The sequence below is a fragment of the Pelophylax lessonae genome (assembly GCF_965119305.1).
Source record: "Pelophylax lessonae genome assembly, chromosome: 4".
Taxonomy (NCBI): domain Eukaryota; kingdom Metazoa; phylum Chordata; class Amphibia; order Anura; family Ranidae; genus Pelophylax; species Pelophylax lessonae.
The window spans coordinates 586197792-586208170 of record NC_138771.1 but is presented as its reverse complement, the minus strand read 5'-3'; the positions used below and the strand labels follow the sequence as shown (position 1 = coordinate 586208170).

The 10379-nt window shown below is 44.9% G+C and overlaps 1 protein-coding gene across 1 annotated transcript; it reads right to left on the bottom strand.

The window, feature by feature from the left end:
- Nucleotides 1-8744: 8744 nt before the first annotated feature.
- On the bottom strand, nt 8745-10306 carry LOC309552807 (uncharacterized protein; the record flags this gene model as incomplete). The annotated part of the gene is made up of 2 exons (XM_082253720.1): nt 8745-9821; nt 10154-10306. The coding sequence occupies 2 exons, from the start codon at nt 10304-10306 to the stop codon at nt 8745-8747; spliced, it is 1230 nt and encodes a 409-aa protein (XP_082109846.1).
- Nucleotides 10307-10379: the final 73 nt, after the last annotated feature.

Here is a 10379-nt window from a genome sequence, read left to right as displayed (position 1 = left end):
GGATGTAGTCACCTGTGTGTTAGGATATGGATGTAGTCACCTGTGTGTGAGGATATGGATGTAGTCACCTGTGTGTGAGGATATGGATGTAGTCACCTGTGTGTGAGGATATGGATGTAGTCACCTGAGTGTGAGGATATGGATCTAGTCACCTGTGTGTAAAGATATGGATCTAGTCACCTGTGTGTGTGGCGATGGATGTAGTCACCTGTGTGTGAGGATATGGATGTAGTCACCTGTGTGTGAGGATATGGATGTAGTCACCTGTGTGTGAGGATATGAATGTAGTCACCTGTGTGTGAGGCTATGAATGTAGTCACCTGTGTGTGAGGATATGGATGTAGTCACCTGTGTGTGAGAATATGGATGTAGTCACCTGTGTGTGAGGATATGGATGTAGTCACCTGTGTGTGAAGATATGGATGTAGTCACCTGTGTGCGAGGATATGGATGTAGTCATCTGTGTGCGAGGAGATGGATGTAGTCACAGAGGATATGGACGTAATCACCTGTGTGTGAGGATATGGATGTAGACACCTGTGTGAGGATATGGACGTAGTCACCTGTGTGTGAGGATATGGACGTAGTCACCTGTGTGTAAGGATATGGATGTAGTCACCTGTGTGTGTGGCGATGGATGTAGTCACCTGTGTGTAAGGATATGGATGTAGTCACCTGTGTGTGTGGATATGGATGTAGTCACCTGTGTGTTAGGATATGGATGTAGTCACCTGTGTGTGAGGATATGGATGTAGTCACCTGTGTGTGAGGATATGGATGTAGTCACCTGTGTGTGAGGATATGGATGTAGTCACCTGAGTGTGAGGATATGGATCTAGTCACCTGTGTGTAAAGATATGGATCTAGTCACCTGTGTGTGTGGCGATGGATGTAGTCACCTGTGTGTGAGGATATGGATGTAGTCACCTGTGTGTGAGGATATGGATGTAGTCACCTGTGTGTGAGGATATGAATGTAGTCACCTGTGTGTGAGGCTATGAATGTAGTCACCTGTGTGTGAGGATATGGATGTGGTCACCTGTGTGTGAGGATATGGATGTAGTCACCTGTGTGTGAAGATATGGATGTAGTCACCTGTGTGCGAGGATATGGATGTAGTCATCTGTGTGCGAGGAGATGGATGTAGTCACAGAGGATATGGACGTAATCACCTGTGTGTGGGGATGTGGATGTAGTCACCTGTGTGTGTGGATATGGATGTAGTCAGCTGTGTGTGTGGATATGGACATAGTCACCTGTGTGTGAGGATATAGACGTAGTCACCTGTGTGTGAGGATATGGATGTAGTCACCTGTGTGTGAGGATATGGATGTAGTCACCTGAGTGTGAGGATATGGATCTAGTCACCTGTGTGTAAAGATATGGATCTAGTCACCTGTGTGTGTGGCGATGGATGTAGTCACCTGTGTGTGAGGATATGGATGTAGTCACCTGTGTGTGAGGATATGGATGTAGTCAGCTGTGTGTGAGGATATGAATGTAGTCACCTGTGTGTGAGGCTATGAATGTAGTCACCTGTGTGTGAGGATATGGATGTGGTCACCTGTGTGTGAGGATATGGATGTAGTCACCTGTGTGTGAAGATATGGATGTAGTCACCTGTGTGCGAGGATATGGATGTAGTCATCTGTGTGCGAGGAGATGGATGTAGTCACAGAGGATATGGACGTAATCACCTGTGTGTGAGGATGTGGATGTAGTCACCTGTGTGTGTGGATATGGATGTAGTCAGCTGTGTGTGTGGATATGGATGTAGTCACCTGTGTGTGAGGATATGGATGTAGTCACCTGTGTGTGTGGATATGGATGTAGTCAGCTGTGTGTGTGGATATGGACGTAGTCACCTGTGTGTGAGGATATAGACGTAGTCACCTGTGTGTGAGGATATGGATGTAGTCACCTGTGTGTGAGGATATGGATGTAGTCACCTGTGTGTGAGGATATGGATGTAGACACCTGTGTGAGGATATGGACGTAGTCACCTGTGTGTGAGGATATGGACGTAGTCACCTGTGTGTAAGGATATGGATGTAGTCACCTGTGTGTGTGGCGATGGATGTAGTCACCTGTGTGTAAGGATATGGATGTAGTCACCTGTGTGTGTGGATATGGATGTAGTCACCTGTGTGTTAGGATATGGATGTAGTCACCTGTGTGTGAGGATATGGATGTAGTCACCTGTGTGTGAGGATATGGATGTAGTCACCTGTGTGTGAGGATATGGATGTAGTCACCTGAGTGTGAGGATATGGATCTAGTCACCTGTGTGTAAAGATATGGATCTAGTCACCTGTGTGTGTGGCGATGGATGTAGTCACCTGTGTGTGAGGATATGGATGTAGTCACCTGTGTGTGAGGATATGGATGTAGTCACCTGTGTGTGAGGATATGAATGTAGTCACCTGTGTGTGAGGCTATGAATGTAGTCACCTGTGTGTGAGGATATGGATGTGGTCACCTGTGTGTGAGGATATGGATGTAGTCACCTGTGTGTGAAGATATGGATGTAGTCACCTGTGTGCGAGGATATGGATGTAGTCATCTGTGTGCGAGGAGATGGATGTAGTCACAGAGGATATGGACGTAATCACCTGTGTGTGAGGATGTGGATGTAGTCACCTGTGTGTGTGGATATGGATGTAGTCAGCTGTGTGTGTGGATATGGATGTAGTCACCTGTGTGTGAGGATATGGATGTAGTCACCTGTGTGTGTGGATATGGATGTAGTCAGCTGTGTGTGTGGATATGGACGTAGTCACCTGTGTGTGAGGATATAGACGTAGTCACCTGTGTGTGAGGATATGGATGTAGTCACCTGTGTGTGAGGATATGGATGTAGTCACCTGTGTGTGAGGATATGGATGTAGACACCTGTGTGAGGATATGGACGTAGTCACCTGTGTGTGAGGATATGGACGTAGTCACCTGTGTGTAAGGATATGGATGTAGTCACCTGTGTGTGTGGCGATGGATGTAGTCACCTGTGTGTAAGGATATGGATGTAGTCACCTGTGTGTGTGGATATGGATGTAGTCACCTGTGTGTTAGGATATGGATGTAGTCACCTGTGTGTGAGGATATGGATGTAGTCACCTGTGTGTGAGGATATGGATGTAGTCACCTGTGTGTGAGGATATGGATGTAGTCACCTGTGTGTAAGGATATGGATGTAGTCACCTGAGTGTGAGGATATGGATCTAGTCACCTGTGTGTATAGATATGGATCTAGTCACCTGTGTGTGTGGCGATGGATGTAGTCACCTGTGTGTAAGGACATGGATCTAGTCACCTGTGTGTGTGGCGATGGATGTAGTCACCTGTGTGTAAGAACCCCCAAAAACAGCAATAGATATAACTCAGAAAATGACACCAAACTGAGTAGTGGCAAAGTATTTAACCAGATGGAGGTAAAGAGAGACTTTACAGTGATTAATCAGTAAGGAAAGCTTATACTGGATTGGTTTACAGTTAAAAGATACAACACATCAGTCAACAATAAAGCAACGGCAAGTAGCAGCATTGCAGTAGTTAACCAATGCAATTAACAAGTTGCCAACAGTAAATGCTTAAAGTGGTTGTAAAGCCTTAAGGTTTTTCTTTGCATGCATTATATGTTGGATGCAATAGCGGGACTCATCAGCGAGACTACACGGGTGCCCCCATGGAAAGCGGTTTTCCGTGGGGGCACCCGATGAAGAGGAGGGGCCTGGAGGGCCGATGGGGGACCCCAGAAGAAGGGTATCAAGGCTGTTCTGTGCAAAACAACTGCACAGAGCAGGTTAGTATAGGTATGTTTGTTTTTGGTTTTTTCAAAATAGCAAACGTTTTCAATCACTTCATTAGTCCTCCTCTTTCTTGCACTGAGTAGCCTAACTAAGGGGAGGACCTATAGGTGATCACCACAGCAACAGCCAGAAATCGGTAATTCATGTGTCCTAAACCTGTTGCTTGCCAGCTTGTTGGGACCCAAACCCTTCTGTTGGAACACTTTCCCTTTAAATGTTCCTGCATGCAATGAATAAGTGTTCCTAGCCGGAAAGATCTGTTCCTCTGCTAGTAACTGTAGTGTATGGGTGGTTGCTCATCTGTCCTGTGTAAGGAGAGGATTTCAGTCCCGGGGCCAGGCAAAGGGGTTTCTCTGTTTTTAGCATCCGGCTCGTTAACTGCACAGCAGGCTCCCCACAGTCCTGGGTTCAGTCTGTGTCGCCCCCACAGAAAGAGAACTTCCTTCCTCTCTAAGCCTGGGAGAAAACTAGTCCAGCTCCTCCTCTTTAATGTTTCTTTTTTGGAAATTGTAATTTCCAGCAAACCTGTGGTGATAATTCAGTCTCTTCACCCAACTATATTCTCCACAATCCTCCATGGTTTTTCTGAGTCTCTTGTAATTCATATCCCCTCTAGTGGATAGAGAGTGAAATTAAAACTGGCTGTAACAGTTACACAATACACAGTAAGGTTACATGTACACTAGCCTACCCTAACTGTGGGAAAATGCAAAAAGCAGCACAAACACAAACCACGTTTTCCTGCAATTTTGCCGGGAACTGCTGGTGTATTAGAGTCTCTATTATGACTGTGTCTGTGTAGAAGTCTTTTATAGGTACACTCAAACAGTAGATTGAATGGGCTAAAGTTAGTCCACGCTTATGGCGCTTTTCCACTGCATAGAACCGTACCGGCTCGGCACGCTTTTGTGCTTTTCCACTGCGGTACCGCATGGTATAGGGTCGGAACGGTTCGGTACGGTACGGTATAGGTTTGCTTTTCCACTGCATGGAACCGAACGGTACGGCCCTGAAAAACAGTACCTACTCGATTGTGGTTCCAAGCGTACCGTACCGGTACTAAAATCCACAACCCCTCCCATGCAGCCTGATTGGTCCTCACTACAAGGCAGTGATTGGTCAATAAATCACTGTCATTGTTTATGCGACACCACTGCAGGGAGAAGCGTGTGTTGAGAGGCCATAGGATTGTGAGTAGATACAGAAGAGGTTCATGTTCTTTTATGTGGGGAGGGCGCACCATGTACCACCACTCAGGGGCACTGGCCTTAAAAAGTAGTAGCAGGTAATAAAACACCTCCTGTGTTCCAGCACACAGCAAAAGCCTGAAATGGCATTGTAGTGAAAAATGTGTTAACCCCCCAATGACCTGTCTGCTGTGTTATGTTCCAGGCTCAGCATTCTTCATCAAATGTGCTACAGCAAAAGTGACATAAAAATAAAGATACCCTATTGCTGACAAATGTTTCTCTGCCTGCTAAAAAAGAAGAAATGGCTCCTAGAAATGGCTCATGCAAAGGTCCCCCAAAATAAATAGCAGACCCCCCTTTTTTTTTTTTTTTAATGAAGCCATCATAGAAATGTAATTTATTGGCCAATTAAACACTTTTTTGTGTCAGTCATTGCTCCTTTGCTGAATGTAATTTTTGCATTGGTACCAGTGCTCTGCCCCCATGCTATTTTTTTTTTAAACCCCTTTGACTAGTAACCCATAAAATTAACATTTTAGTTCAATGGGGTCTTGACATCCATTCCCCTGTGCAATTCCCTTAACCCTGCTGGAACTGCACTGAACAGGTTAAAGATCTCAGGGTTGTGTTCTGTCAGACTGTACTGTCACACTGTACTCCACTGTCACACTGTACTGTCACACTGTATTCCACTGTCACACTGTACTGTCACACTGTACTCCACTGTCACACTGTACTGTCACACTGTACTCCACTGTCACACTGTATTCCACTGTCACACTGTACTGTCACACTGTACTCCACTGTCACACTGTACTCCACTGTCACACTGTACTGTCACACTGTATTCCACTGTCACACTGTACTGTCACACTGTACTCCACTGTCACACTGTACTGTCACACTGTACTCCACTGTCACACTGTATTCCACTGTCACACTGTACTGTCACACTGTACTCCACTGTCACACTGTACTCCACTGTCACACTGTATTCCACTGTCACACTGTACTGTCACACTGTACTCCACTGTCTCACTGTACTGTCACACTGTATTCCACTGTCACACTGTACTGTCACACTGTACTCCACTGTCACACTGTACTCCACTGTCACACTGTACTGTCACACTGTATTCCACTGTCACACTGTACTGTCACACTGTACTCCACTGTCTCACTGTACTGTCACACTGTACTCCACTGTCACACTGTACTGTCACACTGTACTCCACTGTCACACTGTACTCCACTGTCACACTGTACTGTCACACTGTACTCCACTGTCACACTGTATTCCACTGTCACACTGTACTGTCACACTGTACTCCACTGTCACACTGTACTCCACTGTCACACTGTACTGTCACACTGTATTCCACTGTCACACTGTACTGTCACACTGTACTCCACTGTCTCACTGTACTGTCACACTGTATTCCACTGTCACACTGTACTGTCACACTGTACTCCACTGTCACACTGTACTCCACTGTCACACTGTACTGTCACACTGTATTCCACTGTCACACTGTACTGTCACACTGTACTCCACTGTCTCGCTGTACTGTCACACTGTACTCCACTGTCACACTGTACTGTCACACTGTACTCCACTGTCACACTGTATTCCACTGTCTCACTGTACTGTCACACTGTACTCCACTGTCACAATGTACTGTCACACTGTATTCCACTGTCACACTGTACTGTCACACTGTACTCCACTGTCACACTGTACTGTCACACTGTATTCCACTGTCACACTGTACTGTCACCTTGTACTCCACTGTCTCACTGTACTGTCACACTGTACTCCACTGTCACACTGTACTGTCACACTGTATTCCACTGTCACACTGTACTGTCACACTGTACTCCACTGTCTCACTGTACTGTCACACTGTACTCCACTGTCACACTGTACTGTCACACTGTATTCCACTGTCACACTGTACTGTCACACTGTATTTATAACAATTTTCACTGCTGCCATGGCTTGTGTCTAATCCCCAGATTGCCAACAGATTCGCTGCCAGACCAGAAGTGAGCCCAAAGGATGTCTGACAATTGGTCAATGGAGGAGGTGCAGACATTCCTTTCATTGTTAGCTGAGGAGCGGATACAACGAGAGCTGGATGGGGCGACCAGGAATGAAAAGGTGTTTCTGGAACTTTCTCAGCTGCTGGCCACACACGGCTACCACCGCACCTCTAAGCAGTGCAGGGACAAATTAAAAAAATTAAAAAGTGATTATAGAACTGTAAAGGACCACAACAGCCGGAGTGGTTCAAACCGGAAAAAATGGAAATGGTTTGAACAAATGGACGCTATTTACGGTAGTAGACCGGCAAGCAATGGAAGGGAGGGTGCCCTGGACTCATCCGCGGTGTTGTTGGAGAACACAGAAGATGGTAAGTGATCACAGTTGACCGTCTGCTGTAAAGCTTGCTTTTCCTGTGTGTGTGTGTATATATATATATATATATATATATATATATATATATATATATAAAATGTGTATTTATGATTTTGTTTTTTCTTTCAGATTTGTTAACTATTGATTCTTCTGCGCTTTCACCATGGAATGAGGACTCATCTTCACAAGTGGGTGCAGCAGTGTCGCCACCAGTACGACCACCAACACCAGCACGGACACCAACACCTTCAACCTCCGTCAACAGCGCAGCATCAGAGCGTGTTGTCTCAGGTATAATATATATATGTTCACACACACACACATACATCTATTGATTTTTTTTCCAAAACAACACTTTAATTTTTCTTCTTTTTTGTCCAGGCAAGAGGAAACGGAGCCAGGAGCATGCTGCTATTTTAAAAGACATGCAGGTGGCTGATATTGAGCAGCAGGAGCTTAACCGGGCACAGAGGGAGCGCCATGTACAAATGGCAATTGAGGAGGCCCGGCTAGCAAGGGAACAGGAAGCGGCCTTAAGGATGCAGGAAAATTCCCAAACGGCTGCATTCAACCAAGCCTTCCTCAATGTCATGGGTATGCTTGCACAGGCGCTGAGTGGCCGGCGAGACCAGAATTCTCAGCCATAACCCATGCAGTACATATTGCAAAAAAATACAAAAAAAACAGTTTGCTACACCTTTTAGCGTTTTAATGTTTTATATTTTTACATTTTTGTACCTGGTTTTGTACAATAAAAATCCAAAACAGTGGACAAACATGTGTAGTTCATTGCTTTTAGATTAATTTAATATTGTATTTGAATGTACTGTAACAATTGCTACTGAAAGCATATTTACTATAAAAAAAAAAGGAAAGCAAAACATTATACACGTGGCAGGAGGTGACCAAAAAAAAATAAAAAATAGATGTATACATATAATATTTGCATGTAAATATTTCTGCCCATTGATGTCTCATTTTTTTTTCCTTTTAAAACAAACTTTTTATTGTGGTATGGTGATTTGACAGTTCATCAGCACGGGAGGTGAGAAGGCTATCATCAGCACCGAGCATCGTTGCTGACCACACCACCTGCTATTGTACACATTCCTTCAGCTTACCAACTTGACATAGCAGGTATACAGTAGCAAGTGCTGTGGTCAGCAGCGATGCTCGGTGGTGATGATAAAGCCTTCTCACCTCCCGTGCTGATGATCGGTCAAATCACCATACCACAACCCCTTGAATAATTAAAGCACGTTAAAAGAAAAAAAAAAAGGGAAGCTAGACATTATACTTGGAACTATTTTTGCTATAGCTTGACAGGAGTCAACTATTCAAGTAACGCATCAGAGCCTCACATACATCCCTGCCCTCTTCCTCTACAGCCTGTGCCAGTGCCACTACAGGCTCTGGTACAGAAGGTGAATCCCATGAACTCTCATAGGCTTCTCCATGACTCTCACAAAGGTTATGTAGTGCACAACAAGTCTGGACCATAGATTTCACAAGGTCAACTGCACAGTCATTTCTTTTCATAAGGCAACGCCATCTTCCTTTTAATCTACCAAATGCATTTTCTACCACTACACGTGCTCTGGAGATTTTCATGTTGTACACCTGCTGTTCTGTTGTCAGCCGTCCAGTGTCACTGAATGGTTTTATGAGCCACTGCTGCAAGGGATAGGCAGAATCTCCTAGGATGTAGTAGCCAACATTCACACCACCAATGTTTCTAGTGTTAGTTGGTTTGTGTGTTCCACGAATTAACAGATCCCACAGTGTGGACAGTCTCAAAACCCGAGCATCATGCATGCTTCCAGGCAGCCCAGTAAAAACATTCCAGAAGAGTCCCTTTCCATCAACAACACCTTGAAGGATGATGGAGTGCCAGCCTTTACGGTTGAAATAGTCACAGTGATAGTCCTGTGGTGCTATGATGGGTATGTGAGATCCATCAATAGCACCAATGCACTGTGGAAGCCCCCACCTGTTCTCATTGTAGGCAGCTATTTCTTTAAACTTCTCCTGATCTGGAAAACGAATTTGTTCTGGTACCAACAAAATCTCTGCTGCTGCACAGAAATCATGGACACATCGACAAACAGTTGTTATGCTTACACCAAACAGATGTCCAACACTTCTGTACTCAGAGCCAGTTGCGAGCTTCCACAGTGCAATGGCTACTCTCTTCTTTAAAGGAACACAAACACGAAAGTTTGTGTCATGTCTTTCCATCACTGGACGCACTTTGTTGCACAAGTAGGCAAATGTTTCTTCTGACATTCGAAAGTTCTCCAGCCACTGAGTGTTTGTAAAATTGGGAACAATGACATCCCACCAATCAGAAGCTCGGTTTACAGTCCAAACAGAAGGTCTGTGGCGGCGACTTTGCAGCATAAGGATCTGAAATACACAGAATACTCATTTTAACAAATGATACCACACACACATATAACACACACACATACCACACACACACACACATACCACACACACACACATACCACACACACACATACCACACACACACACATACCACACACACACATACCACACACACACATACCACACACACATACCACACACACACACCACACACACATACCACACACACATACCACACACACATACCACACACACATACCACACACATACCACACACATAACACACACATAACACACACATAACACGGCACTTGCAGTGGAAAAGTGCCAAAAACAGTGCTAAAGCTTACCCTTGTGCGCCGCTGAGCAAACCTGTCATCATCATCTTTACTTTGTTGTAGGAGTTCCCATACTCTCTTGTTTTTTTCTGCAGTATTTAGCTTTGCTGCCATCAGCCTCCTTTGTAAAAAGAGTCTTCGCCGAGTGGTGAAAAGAATCCACATGCCGAGAATCAGGAACACCATTCCCTCCATAGGCTCCATTGCTGTGTCTCCTTGCTGTGTCTCCTTAAGATGA